At 30.2% G+C, this 17,250-nt stretch overlaps 2 protein-coding genes across 2 annotated transcripts in view; both read left to right on the forward strand.

Moving 5' to 3' along the window:
* LOC115890716 (zinc finger protein 395-like) overlaps positions 1-6,918 on the forward strand; it is a 220,376-nt gene extending 213,458 nt beyond the window's left edge. Inside the window, exon 6 of the mRNA XM_030911020.1 lies at positions 5,501-6,918. Within this exon, the coding sequence (XP_030766880.1) occupies positions 5,501-5,858 (358 nt within the window). The 3' untranslated portion in view covers positions 5,859-6,918. The remainder of the gene's footprint in view (positions 1-5,500) is intronic.
* A 9,174-nt stretch (positions 6,919-16,092) lies between these two features.
* On the forward strand, positions 16,093-16,935 carry LOC115890708. The gene is made up of 2 exons (XM_030911011.1): positions 16,093-16,594; positions 16,643-16,935. Exons 1-2 carry the CDS (start codon positions 16,477-16,479, stop codon positions 16,918-16,920), a joined length of 396 nt encoding a protein of 131 aa, XP_030766871.1. The 5' UTR covers positions 16,093-16,476; the 3' UTR covers positions 16,921-16,935.
* The last annotated feature ends 315 nt before the right edge of the window (positions 16,936-17,250 follow it).

Consider the following 17,250-nt stretch of genomic DNA (forward strand, 5'->3'; position numbering starts at 1 on the left):
AAAATAATAATAAACTAAAATTTACTCGCTAACCAGTTTTAAGCTTCCATGCCAATAATAGAGTGATTGGAGCCTTAATAAAGGGTAAGTTAAGTTTTAAGACTTATCGCAAATACCGTATGATCGAAAAAAAAAACAGCGTCTAGTTGGTTTGGAAATGACGATCATTGACATTCCTTATATAATTTTACATACAAAATGACAGCTATCTTTATTTCCAAGCCAACTCAGACGCCATTTTTTTCGATCGTATGGTATATCTATGAATATGAAAGCGCATAATTCTTTTGCGCAGTATAAACAAAAGCATGTTATCTGCGCTATTACTATTTATTTTGCATCAATGATACATTAATAACATTACTCTTGTTATTTAATTTCTCTGCAAAAAGCAACATATCTAAAATCTGTTTTTATCAGTAATCTTTTTATCAGAGATTATTTATCAGGTACAGTTGGTAATGTCTTAAAATCAATGTCTTTGAATTAGCAATCTGCTTGATATGTGCTAATCACTGGAAAACAATGAAAACCAATACATACGATCACTGATTGATCATAAAAAATTACGAGTACCCATTACAGACGCAGATCAAATTAATCCGATTTACAAACTTGCGAAGAAAGAAACAATATTTTGAGCGCATCGTAAATCGCCGACGTATTAGTCTAATACATCGGTACTTTACGCAGCACCCGAACTATCCCGAGCGGCTAATGTGTCGGCGAATTCCGAATATGCTACCCGGCATTTCATCAGCCGACTATTTTTGTTAAACTAAAAATAAGTTTGGGTACCTAGGTCGACTCAGCCTTAAATGAGTACTTGGGATTCACAATCCTGAGGTAATAATAGGCGGTTGAAGCGTAGTGCTAGCCACATTACCTTCCTTGTATACCGAACGGCTCTAGTATAGCAAGCTGTACCTTGCTACTCCCAAGGCATTAAACGCTATATACGGGAGCTATTATTATATTATCAAAATTAAAAAATTGCATATTTTTGGTAATATTTAATAAATATTTTATTTATTGTCTTCTATCCCTTGGTGGGCTGGTACCCAGAGTAGAGTACTTTATTTTCTTTGACTAATGTTTCAGATTCTCTAGGCATTGTTTGACCAACTTCGAACTGATGGTTACTGAGTTGATCATTTTTAATTTAATTATTTTTATAGGAGATAGACGAAAACTAGTATCGGTGTCTGGAACCCAATTTTTATCAGAAACATGATGGTGAAAATCGCACATCGATATCTATTACCGTTTCGGAGTTATGGGGTGTTTTTCAAAAATTTGCATTTTTAACAAATCGCTATAACTTTTTTGCTATGGAAAATTTTCTATTTTTATGAAAACATTTCCAAAGCACCTTTTTACGTAGAGTTTTATGTACGGTGTCCATAGGCACTACTATCCAGAGGCACTAAATCCGGCGGGCTCGACGGCCAACGGCTGGGATCTTGGTTATCTATTCAAATATTCTTGAAATTGGCTGCAAAAATTTGCTGATAACTTCAGTGTACTGAGGTGGTGCCTCGTCTTGCCGAAAAAATATATTTTCGAGTTCCATTAGAGGCATATCATCAATAAGGGGTCCATAGTCTACTAGTTAAAAATGGCGAATTTTTAAAAATTCTATATTTCGAAGGGGACTATAACAAAATATCAAGTGTGCTATATTTTAGGACAGGTAATTTTAAGTTCTTTTCGGTTAATTAAAAATATACAGGGTGTCCTAAATAAAAAATCAGTTTTTCTGTTGATAAATCTTAAATTATTAATTTTAAAAAAAATTATACTTAAACCATTAAATTCTACGTAAAAAGGTGCTTTGGAAATGTTTTCATAAAAATAGAAAATTTTCCATAGCAAAAAAGTTACAGCGATTTGTTAAAAATGCACATCTTTGAAAAACACCCCGTAACTCCGAAACGGTAACAGATATCGCTGTTCGGTATTCACCATTATGTTTTTGATAAAAATTGAGTTCCAGACACCGATATTAGTTTTTGTCTATCTCCAATAGAAAGCGTCCCGAAAATTTCCCTTTAAAAGCGTAGATGTCTGCCTGAAGGATTGCTGGGTCCCATTCTTTATTTCATAATTTTCGCTTTTATTATAAATAAAACTAGAAGAATTGCAACAAAAAATTCAGATTAAACGGATAGCAATAACGGGTACGACAAATATTTCAAGTTCGGATTGCCTTCCAGAAAATTTTAACGTGTGTAACAACCTTAAGACCTCGACTGAGCTTATGGGTAAAGATTAAACTACGCATTTTAAAATAGTTACGTAATTGGTACGAAGCCAGGCTTAATTGAATATACATTTTGGAGACGTCATTATTATTTTTATTATTATCAATTTTACCTTGATAGACAAATTTATGCGAATTGCGTACAAGATATTTGTTAAATTGTTTGTCAAATATTTTCTAGTTTTTATTTACTTGGAATTTATATAAGTAAGTATTCTCAACAAGCAAAATTTATTGCTGGAACATTGCCAAAACTTCGCAAAGCAAGGTGTAATCATTGCTGTTTCCATTGTAGGGAGGTTTATGCCAGGTTTCAGGGTAGCTTAATCTTCCGCCAAATAACATTGCAGTGCAAGATTGCATTTCACAATATTATTGAAACGTTGCTAATGTAACGTTCAAGAAAGTACTAATTTGGGATGTATTAGCAATATTGTTAATTTTACGTCAATACAATATTGGTAAAATTATATTATTAATTATAATTAACTGACTTATTGCTAAAATAATATAGCAAAAAATAGATAATGTTTGCATTAAAAAACCATTTCATTCATCAGAGGGAAAATATAAAAATTATTTTTTAATATTTACTTATCAATTAATGAAACAGTTTTTTCTTGCGAACATTAGCAATTTTATGCAATTTTATGTTAACAATAATACATCAGTAATAGGTTATAATCAACAGAAACATTAATGGATATTAAATTGTAGACTTTCAGATAGGTATAATATACTTTTACTAATATTGTATTGACGAAAAACATAAACAATATTGATAAAAATATGTAGGTATATCTCTATATCCATTGACTTAGAAAAATTAAAAATGCTCGGTAAATATATCCCTACCAAGAAAGTCGAATTTGTCAAACAAATTGAAAAATAACAAATAAAAATTAGAAATTGATCACTTACTTGTTTCAAAAATATCAAAAATACTGTCAAGTACTGAGAACTTACTGATCTTTTCGGCTGTTCATTAAATAAGGAATCAACTCTGAGCTCCGAGTCGAATTTCTAAAAAAATCTTAAAGTTGTCTGAAATAATACAAAATATATAGGTACAGTATAAACATAATATTTCTTATTCAAAAATACAAAAGGAAAGTTTAACATTAAATGTATGTAGAAAAACTTATATTTTAATTGATTTTTTGGATCTTTCATATTTTGTCTTCGCATGTTGAATTGTTTTATTCATGGTTTCAAATTCCTGTTCGGCAAAGTTTTGAAATCTATATCCAATGATTTCTAAAGTAGTAAAAATAAAAACAATCAGTTGTAATAAATATAAAGCAATGAGAAACTTACCTCTAGTGACAGTAATCTTTGAGGCCCCTTTATGTCCTTATTTTAAAAATTTCAAATGAGTATAACATCATTAATAAAATATTATTGAGAATAATTAATACTGAATATTATTTGTGATTTTATCATTAGATTGATATACTTGTATCCTGATTTTATCTACTTCAATTTTCAGTTGGCTAAAAGCTAACCTAATACATAAAATTTAGCTTAAAGACAAACTAAACTAAACAAAATTTGTTATACTTAATCATAAAGTATTATTAAAACACGAAGAGATAAAACGCAAAAAAACAAGTACGTTAACCTAACCTAACTTCTTATACCGTATGATCGAAAAAAAAAGACCCCAGCGATGGCTATGAAAAGAAAATCGCTGTCATTTTATATGGGGAATGTCATCGATATTCATTTCCAAGCCAACTCGACGCCGTTTTTTTCGATTCTATGATATATTTGTTATGTTATTAATTAATATTAACTTGCGCGGATCTTTCATTTGAATCTTTGTTGCAATGTTGCAGAAAAAACGTTTTAATTACCATTCAAAAACAATGTTTTTGTAGCAAGGTTCATCAATCACGACACAACGTTTAGAAATTAACATTACAAAGCAAACTGTTTGGGGATTGACTGCAATGTTGCAAATGTAATGTGAGGTTTTTTGCTTGGTGGGAAACCACGCGGCAAATGCAGATTCTATGGGGAAAATGGGGAAACACCTAAACACCTCATCACTGAGTGCGCCGAGACGACAACCATTCGTGCCATAAACTTTGGTACGACTGTTATCGGAGATAGAGAACTAGCCTCTGTGAAGCCGTCTCAGATACTGGCTTTTATCAAAGCCCTGAGACTGTATGAAGAGTTGTTATAACTTAAGAAAGGGGTACACAATAGGTCTGTACTGATACTTTCTTTTAGCATCAGTACCAATCATTAATCTTAAAATCCTCTAGCACAGTATTCAGTCATTGTTGTTCGCTCCATAGATACCTACTAATAAACATGAATTTAATTTTACTATAGTTACTAGTATTAAATTCTACAATTGTGTAAAGTAAAATCAAAATAGAAATACATAATAATATGTGTATTCACATCTAAAATTACGAGTGTTCTAAGTTTTCGTACGCCATGCAGTCTAACCCACATTTTACTGGCACCATTATCCATTGTTTATGTTATAAAACAATCTGTTTGTTATTAAAATACATTACGTAATGCTCTGGGACGAGCTACCTATTCATTCTCGACCTTGATATTTGTTTATCTATATCTCGTATGTAATCTAAACTTTTCGCAGCTAAATTCCTCAATATTTTTGATGTTAAAAGTACAAAATTTGTTTATTATTATTCGCTATTAGAAAAAACAGACGTTTTTCTTATAAAATTATTCATTTTTTCTAAAGTTCTGGGTTTAAAATATTTTTTCTTGTATGTTAAAGGTTCAGTGAAAGAAGAAAATACTTATTCAAGATGCAACCTCTCATTTCAGCTCATTATATTTCCTGTAGATGCCATATTAATGAAGGGTTTGAGATAGCCTGGCTAGGCCTTAATCATAGTTTTTTATTCTACTCATGCTTCACAATATGCTCACGAGATACTTGCTCTAGAACGTCTCTTATATTACAACAGCAGTTATTATATTTTCTGTTTTTTTTTACAAGGACAGTCTATTTTTAAATAAAATTTAGAAAATTTAAAAATAAGTTGTTTAAGGTTGCTTTAATATTAAAGCGGCCTTAATTGATTAATATAACAGTATTATTGTTTGATGAGAAATACTGGTAACATCATCAATGTGTTGAATTGACTGGGAAAATGATTTTCCTTGTATATTCTTTAAAACATTTACAAATTTAGCATTTAGCAACATGTAATCATACTAATAATGTCTTTTTTTTTACTATTTTAGTGTATCAGAGAAAGAAGAAGAGTTCTACTATACCGAATTCGAAATGGGATTGACCAGTTCACCCCCAACTTTATCCCACCGTGACATGGCTCGTCCACCATACGAAGACCCAGACTACCAACGCCAACTCGTCGGAACCATGAGGCAGACTCTCTTCTCCAACCCCGCTACCATCCCCCAGAGCCCCCACAAGCTCCTCAAGCTGTCCCCCAGGCCACACAGCCCCAAACTACCCACCTCACCGCGTAGAGTACGTGGCGAGAACAAAAAATGCCGAAAAGTGTACGGTATGGAGCACAGAGAACAATGGTGCACCCAGTGCAAGTGGAAGAAAGCCTGCTCTCGCTTTGGAGATTGAACATTGTCACCCAGCATGTTTTTAAGAAGATTTTGATTAAGATAAGACTTTGTAGTAGTGCGTTGAGTATGTTATGTGTTCGTTCTCAAACTAAAGGAATGTAGAAAGAGCGTTTCAGAATAAAAATGCTCTGGATCTCAAATCACAAATCAAAGTACAAACGATAAAAGAAGACACTTTTTGACACAGAACTGTGTCTCTGTCAATGCCAGGAGGAGTTTTGAGTGCACCAAGTGAAATCAGATCATTGTTGAACATCCTTAAACGAGGAAGTTGGTGTAGGAGTATAAAATCGTGATAATTTTTGTGTTATTAGAAAATAAGATGGTCACGGGCACTCTTACACTGATGGTCTTGATGACGTTTAACGATGTTTTTCTTTTGACATAATAGGTCGTGAATGACGCAATATACTTTATCACGTCGAGCAATAGAATTGCAGGTGTTAAATGTCAAAATAAATGTTTTGTTATGGGAGCAATACGTGGCATACAACTTTGAATTGAAGAATGACTAATTTCAGTAGTAGTACTACTGGATCAACATTGAAAACATAGGAAATCCCATGCAAAATTCGAACTGTCCAGATTTTGGCTCTCCTGTTAGTTTTACAGCGATGTTGTCAACCAATGATTTTATCGTTGTCAAATGTAATTTGTTATGCTCACAAAACATCCCCCTTTAGAATTTCTACTATATGTCATGAAATGAAAGTAAAAGAAGCGCCCCCTTGAGTTTGCTCAAAAAACAATTCGAATCTTTCCGGGGATTTGGAAAACGAAAAAAACTGTCATTTTTGTTGTCGTAATTAGGAACGCTACAGTTCTTTTTTGCAGGTTTGGGTTCTCGGTCGAAAAAAGCCACTGCAATTAAATATGAATAATTAAAATAAAATGTACTTGGTAAATGATATAAAATGAATAACTTTGAGTTTTGACCGTTATTTCTTACCAACACGACAAATATAAAATCCCTCTGTCAAAAAAATTACTGATATTCTTTAAATTGAGTGCCTGAACGAATCAGATAGGTAACTCTTTTTAATTTCGTGAAATAGAAAAGGAAAATAATAAAACAAGTGACAGTTCTTCCTCTTCTTCCAAAAATCAACACGAAATGTCATAATTGTCAAAAGTAAAATGTCATCAGCTTTTGACATTTCTAAATATCAGACCACTGCCGTCTCTAATAGAACAGCCTCCGAGCGAGATTTATGACGTCACGCTAGTTAGATACTACGGATTAATAAATATGTTGTAGAATACATGGAAAACATAACTATTCCTCGTATTTTTGGTTTGTATTTTAAAATCTAAGTTTGTTTTTCAAATACAAACCAAAAATACGAGGAATAATTATGTTTTCCATGTATTCTACAACATATTTATTAATCCGTAGTATCTAACTAGTGTGACGTCATAAATCTTGCTCAGTCGATGTTCTATTAGAGACGACATTGCGTCAGCATGGCCGCAAGTTGCTAACCTAATAAAATAAACACTAAAAAAGCCCGCGGGAACTGTCAAATTCAAAGTTATTCATTTCACAGACTATAAAATAAGTACAAATACACAAGTAATGAATGAGGAATTTGCCAAACCACACACAGAATATTCACAAAACACTACGAAATAAAAATATTGACATATTTAAAAGCAATTAATGACTAGCAGCGCCTCTAGTGTTTATTCGCACAGTATAGCTTTTACTTCCAGTCATTGCCATTACAGATAATGCTCTAAGGGGGGTGTTTTGTAGTTATGCTGTCTACACTAGTACGTTATACTACCTACACGTAGTGTCCCCGAAATGTAACTATGTAATTACTATACAATTAATTGTCTAATAATCTCAGAGAATAGACCTTTCAGTAGTCAAAATAACAGCGCAGAAGACAAATTTTTAATTCTACAGTGTTTGAATCAGAACATCAAAACCTACATTGAATTATCTTTGAAAAACTCAGTTTCAATTTATATGCCATATATTGCTCTTGTAACCAAAACTGCCTGAATGATCTCATTTCAAAAAACAAGTACTCTCGCTCAGTACTTATTGCTCCAACACTGCCAAAAAAATACTAACGAAAACACTGTAAATCCAGATATGATTCAGCACCACCAATATCACGGTTCTTTTTATAAAATATACTTATAATGATTAAATGAGGAGAAAATACGTAAAAAATGTACTGAACCAAAATAAAGAATGAATCATATCGTTTACATAAAGTAAAATTCTTCCTGAGCTGTTAATAATATAAATATAAACAAATATACAAAAATGACTGGGGAATAAATATTAATTATAAAAAAATATTAATCGGGCAATCATAAAATATATATTATTATTATTTACAAAAAAGTATCCTTTGTAGTTATTGTTGCCTAAAATTAGTCGAGATTATAAATATATATCTACGAAAAAAAAAGAGAGTTTATAAAAATTTCAGAGTTATCTATTTTACGTTAAAATTTCCAGTAAATTCAAAGAATATAAATAAAAAAAATGATCTCCGTTTAGGAGTCACAATCTTGGTAGTTTCTTACTGTGAAATCAAAGATATGTGTATGAGACGATCTCAAATAATTATATATTGTCAACATCGCGCTACCTTACCTTAAAATCAAACTGGACACGTCCAGTTTGTAGTGTTTTATAAGCCATATTATCGAGAAAATTTTGTTTTTTATGTAGGTTGTACTTGTCTCAGTAAATTTTAAGATTATCAGTTGATTTTATCATATCTGTTTGTGTTTTAAGGTTAAATTTTATAAAGTTTCTAAATTTATCGAAAAAAATAACATTTTTAGAACCACTGATCAAATCAGTCACGTTTTTTTTATGCTCTTTGACCCTTTGAATAAAAATATTATGGAAGGAACATATGAAAAAAACTTAGGTTGATAATTATACCCCGCTGGCAAGCGAAACCTTGGGTCGGTTTGGGAGTGAATCGCTATGGGAATCTAGTAAGTCGGAGAGAGCAAAAATTCGGAGTACTAGTTAATAATAATAGTTAATAATATTAAAGAATGTACTACTTAATCTGACGCTAGATTCAATGCGCTTGGGAAAATACTTGCCTTGTGTCTTTATTCAGTACATCTTATTTTGCTAAGCGTGTTGACCGTACTCTTCGTACACACGAAAATCGGCACCCAAGACCTGAAATGCCAACCCTAATATGTACTTGATAATGTCACAGATTAAGTATCCTATATGTATGCAGATAAAAATCTTATCCCTTAATTCGTGGTACGAAAATTGTTTTTTATGACGATGTGCAAACGAGAAAAATTTCCTGTGCGCAAAAATAAACTCGCGTAAAATAACAATAAACAGCGTAATAGAGAGATATCGGGTAAACCGAATAACGTGCATGGACGTTAATAAGGCCAGGTGTTATTTCCTTTACATGAGGTGGTATTAACTCTCTTCATTTATAGTTATCGGGTCGAAAAGAATTCTGTTCGCGTCGCATCCGCTATTTAAACTTAACCTAACTTTGAATTCAAAACTTTTTAAAGTGTTTTGTTTATTAGATATTTTAAAACTAAAGGGCTAAAGTGCTTATTTCCAGTGCTTTATTGTTCAACGTCTGCCAGTGGGTTTAGGGCAACAAATTCTCTTAGAAGGGCTAAGTCGTCATCTGCTGTAAACCTAAGCCTCTTTATAGGTTCTTTAATATTGGAAGAGGTGGAATCCATATTTTGGGCCATACTTATTTAATTAAGCTACTTAAATATCAACTTATCTAATAAAACTAAAGTGTGTGCACAATTTTAGAGGCCATGGGGCGTGCTATGTGCGCAAACTAGTAACCTGACTAGTGCCCGATTCCGAAAATTGGAACCACGAAAAACAATAAAGAAAAAACAAAGTGTATAATCTGTATATAATATGTGCTATACGTCGATACTAGTTTTGTACCTTTTGTTAACATTGTAATACTTTTTTTATAATTAATGAATATTATACAATCTGAATGGATAGCGTTATAGTCCTTTCTTAATGTTTTTATTCAAAGCACTGAGTACTTTACACTTTGAGACTCATAATAAACATTTTAGTGCCACCGGAACAAGATAGAAACTTTGCTGGTTAAGTTTTTGATTTCAATACGAATCAATTCATAATTTTGGAATAATTATAAGAGACATGTATAGAGTTAACTGCCATTTTTAATAGTAACAATAACTATGTGCTTTCGGTGTTTATATAAATAAAATTCCAGTAACTTGATAATCTCTTCTAACTTATGTGTAGTTTTAATAACCTTATTTTTAAATCTATCGTGGCATGTATGATGTATTAATTAAAATTAGGATATAACAGTGAGCGAGAGAGTGAAACGTATCTTTTAAATTTAGTTTAATTTTTTATCAGTATGGATTTTTTCTTGATATTTTGCCACTATTATGAGTGCACTTTTTTAGTGTTGTGGTATCACGTGGTTGACAGCAATCGATATAATGTGTAAGAGACTAATCGTGTGTATATGTTCATAGAGAGTATATTTGTTGTATAATTATTAGAATATTTATGTATATTTTTGTTGATAATTTATGTTTTAAGTATGTTAAGTTTTACCTCATGACACAGTTTACCACAGATTAATTTTTATTCTGGTCAGTTAAGTCCATCCATTTTTAGCTAAAATAACAAAATAGTAAACTAAAATTTACAAATAATGCTAATCCCTATGTATTTTTTTCTCTTGTCGTTCACAATAATTAATTTTTGTTGTTTAAAATAATGTGTAGATTCTTTTGCCAGTTAACAATTATTGGTTTTAAGATATTTAGTATTTTAATTTGACATAAAAGTACATTGATTTAAATTATAAACTCTTCATTCAACAATTATAAGATCTAGTTCAACTTTTTATTTATACAGGTTGTCATAATTTTGTTGTATATGATGCACCAATGCTTTTAAAAAATTAATAAATGTTATCAATCAAACTTTTTCGAAAGTTTAGAAAAAAATATAAGCAATAAATTCTATTTTTTGATCATTAGATATTAAAATCATCGAACAATCATTTAACTCATCAAAATTTAAAGTAGCTTCCAGATTCAAGAACTTTATTTTTCTGTATCAGTATATCAATAAATATAAAACATATCTCATTTTATACTCTAAAAAAATGAGGCTTCAAGTTGCAAAACCCATCTTATCCGAAAAACGTTGTTTCAAGATAATATGCAAAGATTTTACAAAAAAAAACGTGCCCATTGAGTGGAATTATTGTTTTGTAGCTCCTTTATCTAAAAATAAAAATTAATATTTGATTTTTAGAGTGAAAAAACACAAAAATAATTTGGATAAGGCGGGTTTTGTTGCGGTATTATTCATATTGCAGTTTTTGAAGATATTTTCATGTTAACATGATTTTTTTTTGGAAATCGATAAGACCTCAGTAGTAATTTTATACTTGTATAAATAGCCTATGAAAAAATGCGGGAATTGCCACAATACTTATAATAAAAAGCAAATATATAAGTGGATATACGTTGGATGTATGAATTTTATATAGGAATAGGCGACTTTTGCATTAAACCATTTTTTTAAAGGATAAAGTTGGTTTTATAACTTGACGCCTCAAATATTTAGTTGAAAATTTGCATGTGTTACATTAATTTGCAATTAAAAACAGATGTTTTACTCTTTTTCTAGAATTCTACATATTGTGTTAAGTTATAGATCATGATCTGTCATATTTTACAAGGTTTCTTCATTCATGGAACAAAATAACGAAAAATGAGATATTTTTCTGTATTTTTGGCATACTATGCAGACTATACCTGCCAATAATCCTATATAATATGCCTAATAATCTTTAAGAATACCACCTCTGTTTCATATTGTAATATCTGTAAAAAAATCTTGTATAGCCATATCGGAATATTATTGATCATAGTAATTACGCTGAATGTTTAATTTTGTTAATTTTGTGTACATATATTACATGGTATCGTCATTACCCCGTCTTTCAGTTACATTATCAAAACAAACTAGCAAAACTGCATGATATCAGTAAACAAAATACATATTAACATATATGTATAAATTATCCAAAGAATATGAGAGATAAACTTGCTTGAAAGAATCGAGTGAGTTTATCTTTTGAAAAATTTCTCTACCTCATCTTGTTCAAAATAATGTGTAATTGTAATAATCCAAGTTTTTTAGCAAATTTCTTGTAAATAGCTGTAGCATAATAAGCCAGAAAATGTTTATTTATGTCATAGCAGTTTTCTATTGACATATAAATATACAGGGTGACGCACCTCATTCGCCTCGGTGGATTGTACGAAAACGAAAAGATGTAGAAACAAAATATTTTATGGGTACATGTAGGAAGGCAATGTGCATAATTTAAAATTATTTTGAAACGTACAGGGTGTGTCAGAACTAAGATCCATACCTAAGTTATATTTTTTCTAACACCCGGTATTTTATTTTATTTTTGGATTCTTGGACACGAAATAAGGCATTTATTATAAAGGTTTAATATGTCTAAAACCATTTTTTTTGGTAAAGTTTATTTCTCTGGCTTCAAAGTCAGCACAAAAATTAACTCTGAAAAAATGTATAGGCTGTTGACAAACTTTTTTATTATAACATGCATATTTGAATATCATTAAATATCTCAAAAACCAAAGCATTTAAACGTATTAAACCCTTATAATAAATGCCTTATTTTATGCTCTAGAATCCAAAAATGAAATAAAATACCGGGTGTTCCATAAGAAAAAATATAACTTTGGTATGTATCTTAGTTCTGACACACCCTGTACATTTGAAAATAATTTAAAAAAAAATTAAAATACTCTCTACATATACTCATAAAAAAATTTGTTTCTACATCTTTCCGTTTTCGTATAATCAACCGAGGCGAATGAGGAGCGCCACCCTGTATACACACCATAATTTTTCGGTTGCTTTTTTCATTACATTAGGTTTAATACTTCTTAGATAAATATAAAAGCATCATACATTTTTGAGACTACGTTTAATAAGACTTATTTTTAAAAGAAGAAATATATTATATTATGTAGAATATAGTATTTTTGTATTCAGGGTGTATATCTTTATTTCGAAATAATGACGAATTTTCAAAGATTAAAAAGCGTTCTGTAGAATTATGAAATAAAAATATATTATTTACACGCTGAATATGAATATTTTTGAATAAGATACCAAATCGTAATCGTAAAGTGTGTTTATTTAGATAATTTATTTTTTCAGAGTATTCATATACATATACTTTTCTTTATTGTATAATGTTAATTTATTGTTAAGTTTTGCATTATGTCTTATAGGTTTAAGATACATATACTTATACCTATTTTAGATGACATTACTATATTACTTATATTTTTCCCTTTTTTTTCTTGTCGGTATTACGTTTTTAATAATAAAATTATATTGTAAGTGTGTAATCATATGTATCTATATCATCGTAAAATCGACTTTTTTGAATAAAATTTATTAATAAAGCCTATATATTATCATAATGATGGAGTATTTTTTCATTAACCCTATAGTGGAGTGCTTTAAGCCCACAGTTAGCCTGGGCCAAGATGTCAAGAAAAAAAATATATAAACTTTGAGTAATTTATTTTTTAAATGCCGATACCACTGGCTTCAAAAAAATATAAAAATTAAAATCGCCGACGTACAATTGGGGTCTCTACACAAATTTAAAAAAAAAATTTCAACCAAAGTAAAAACCGCGCAAAAAGTTTTGTTAATAATAAATAACGACCATCATCACCAAAAGGTATGCTTACTTTTGCCCCCTCCCTGTTTCTAAATCCAGGAAGTTGGGTTTCTGCACAAATTTAAATAAAAATAAACAAAAAAAAATGTTTTCTAAGATTTTAGTGATAAAATTTTACTTTATGATCATAAGTATTATTAAACAAGTAAAACTACAAACTAACAATTAAGGAAGTACAATTAATAACTTTAACACACACTGAATTTAGTCTAAAACGGAAGAAAACAATTTAGTACTAGCTATAAGTAAATAAATAAATTTTAAACATGGTTACTGTTGTAGGAAGCAACACTCCTAAGGAGATTTTTTTGACCAATTTGTCTGCCTGGCCAGGTGAAAATACCATTTGTTTAAAAAACGTGAACTTACTGATGATTTCCATTTAAAACTGAGCATAGATAGTGGAAGTGGATCTTTAAAAATTTGTCTGTCTTTATGTTGTTACGAAAATCCCGAAATAAAACAAGAAAAACATAAAAGTACCGGAATAAACAAACGCATGGGTAAAAAAATGGGTAATATCTTTTCTTTTCGTTTTAACAAATGTGGTCCCAAATAAAACTTCCTATTATTTGTTCTAAACTATACCAGATAGTTAGGATTTCAATATTATTTTTGTATTACAGTCCAGTTAACCTAATTGTCCCATTCCCATGGAATGCCCCATATACAAATGCATACATACAAGATGGCTCTGTTTTCCGGAAAAGCTCTGTATCAGGATTCCTATTTGAGATTTTCACTCCAAACCTTTTACAAAATATATGTTTAATGGTAGTTCACATTTCAAAAATATTTTTATAGATATACAGGGTGAGTCAAATATATATCATTTATTTATTCGAGTTTAGTGAATTTGCTATAAAATTCTGGTTCCAAAAATACCTTAATACTATAGAGTATATTAAATGGTCTTTGAATTATGACCACGTCAATATAGACGTCCAGGAACCTTCGTATGAGAACTTCAAATTGAGACGATCGACTTATTGTAAGTTTATCACTAAGAAACCGCCGTTTGCCAGCTTTTCAACATATTAACTAACGGACTACAAGAAGAAGATTAAATGAAGCAAATATTATGTGAAGAAGGCCTGCTTCGGAACCAGAACTTACTAGATGTGTTGTTTTGGCTCAAAAGCAAAGGCATGGTCTTAATGTAAAAATTAGGAAAAATGTTAGTGCCTTCTTTAAAACCGAATATTTCCAACAAAAATAAAGCTAATGAGATGAACCAAAAAACAAAGCATCGAGAAAGAATGTATCTAGATGATAAAATAATTTTTAAATTTCTTGCTGTTTTAACATATTTCAGAGGGTGTTTCAAACTTTTATCAAAAATATCAACATTTTGTTTTCCCTCGTATAATTAACAGATGGGGAGTTTCATTTTTAATTTAGAAAAAGATACTAAGAAGTCAAATAATTTGGCAACACACTGCTTAAAAAATCATCAAAATCGGCCCATTAAAATAAAATATATTCACCTTTAAAATACATCAAAGTTTTAAGGTGCCCATTTTTCGTGCCGGTTAATATATTTCAAAAACTATACATTTTAGTCATATACATTTCTAATGAAACAAACCTTTATTTTGCACTAGAATCCAAAAATAATTTAATACATAGGGTGTTCTATTACAAAAAACAACTTTGATGTGTAACTTTTTTTAGGGACACCCTGTAGAACTCGACATAATTTTAGAAAATACTTTAAATTGACTTACATAAGCTCAGAAAATTTCACTTCAATACAAACCTTTGTTCTCTTTGCAAAAACCGCGTCGTATATGACGCGCCACCCTGTATAATTCGATTTCAATCAAAATTTCAATGATCAGAATATAAGCAGAATAGGTATAGCTTATGCATTAGATTTATTTATTTCAATAAATTTACTTAGAAAAAGAATTAAAAAAATCAAAATATTAAGAAGGAAATAATTAAGAATTTACTAAAATTACTAAAATAAAAAATTAAAAGCAACGAAAAAAATGGGTAAACATTTTAGTATTTTATCTGTAAAACACAATGCAGAAGGTTTCACATTAATACATTGACAGTAATTGAATTCTGAGGTAAAAGTCTCTGGGCACTCCACTATACTATGCAAATCATCAAACAATACTACTAACTTCTCTAAGTTTACTTATTTTTCTGAGATTCTATCGAAAGATGCGTACAATTTATTATCTTATGCCGCGGTATCCACACCAATCATACAAAATAACGACAAGACAAAAATATTCATGTTTTACGAGAAAACTGCGACAAATTCAATACATCTCTGCGACATTTTCGTCTCATTTTTGTTTAGTGTCAAAATTCGGAGACTTTGGTACCGGAGATGGAGAACTGATCTCTGTAAAACCCTTAGGTAAAACCGTCTTAGACATACATATTTATTTATAGAAGTTTAAAATTCACTGTGTCGACCATAGGTGTCGACTTTGGTGTCGACTTTCATTTTTATTAAACCACAGATTAAACATTACATAGTTGCCAAATTAGATTATGACAAATTCCAAATTTACTATACACCCACTATACACCTAAATATAAACATAGCTCAATCACTCGTTAATCAATAGATACGCTATTTACAAAATAATTTAAATTTTATCCATTTTGCAAGACAGTTGGAACATCGAATTATAATTTATTATCTTATTTTTAACACAATTTGGCAACAAACTCTGACTCCCACTTTAAAATTAGAAATATTTCGCCATTTCAATAATTTCAGTAGGTAGCGATTTTTTTTCTCACAATATTGAAAGTTTTATTCATTTATTTTATGTTAGATTTTAAAGATTAAACAAAAAAATGGCTGATTGTGATTGCGGGGATTGTGACTGCTGCTGTGACTGTTGTGACTGTGATAATTGTTGTGACGGACTTTGTGAACTGTCACTGTATGCTTGTTTTCTTCATTGCCTTGAAGGTATGTATTTTTTTATTTAAATCACAGTATATATTTAAATTTTTCCAGGATGCTGTGACGCTTTATGTCCAGATAATTGTTGCTCAAATAATTCGGAACCTAGAAAGAAAATTAATAATAATTCAGATGTAACACAAGCTCTTAAAAATGAAGAATCCAGGCCAGTAACAATGCAACCACTTAGTTGTAATAAAGCTCAAGATAAAGAAAAACAGAATTTTGAAGAGACTGATGTCAAAGAAGAACTAGACAAATCTAAATTCCATACTAAAGATGGAAATTTGACAGAAAACCATACTGAAACATACAATAAAAATCATGAATAAAAATAATTAATATTACTTTAGAGTCTTATTTAAAATATGCGTTTTTTGATCCCTTCTATGATTTATAGTCAAACAAATCGCCCTCTGTGTATCCTATATCCTAGGTCATTTTGTATATGATAACGAAATCACTATTTTGTGTACGTACCAAAAATAAATAAATATTTATACCATAAATATATATAATATATGCTGCAGTAACAGGAACTGTTTTTTTATATGTTTAATGTTTACATGAGTAAAATATTGTTACTAACATTATTCTAATATCAGCTATCGAAACTATCAGCTATCAGTTATAAAATAATAAAATTGTAATAAGTGACATAG

This window comes from Sitophilus oryzae, unplaced genomic scaffold (genome assembly GCF_002938485.1).
Source record: "Sitophilus oryzae breed Bouriz unplaced genomic scaffold, Soryzae_2.0 scaffold_908_pilon_pilon, whole genome shotgun sequence".
Lineage (NCBI taxonomy): Eukaryota > Metazoa > Arthropoda > Insecta > Coleoptera > Curculionidae > Sitophilus > Sitophilus oryzae.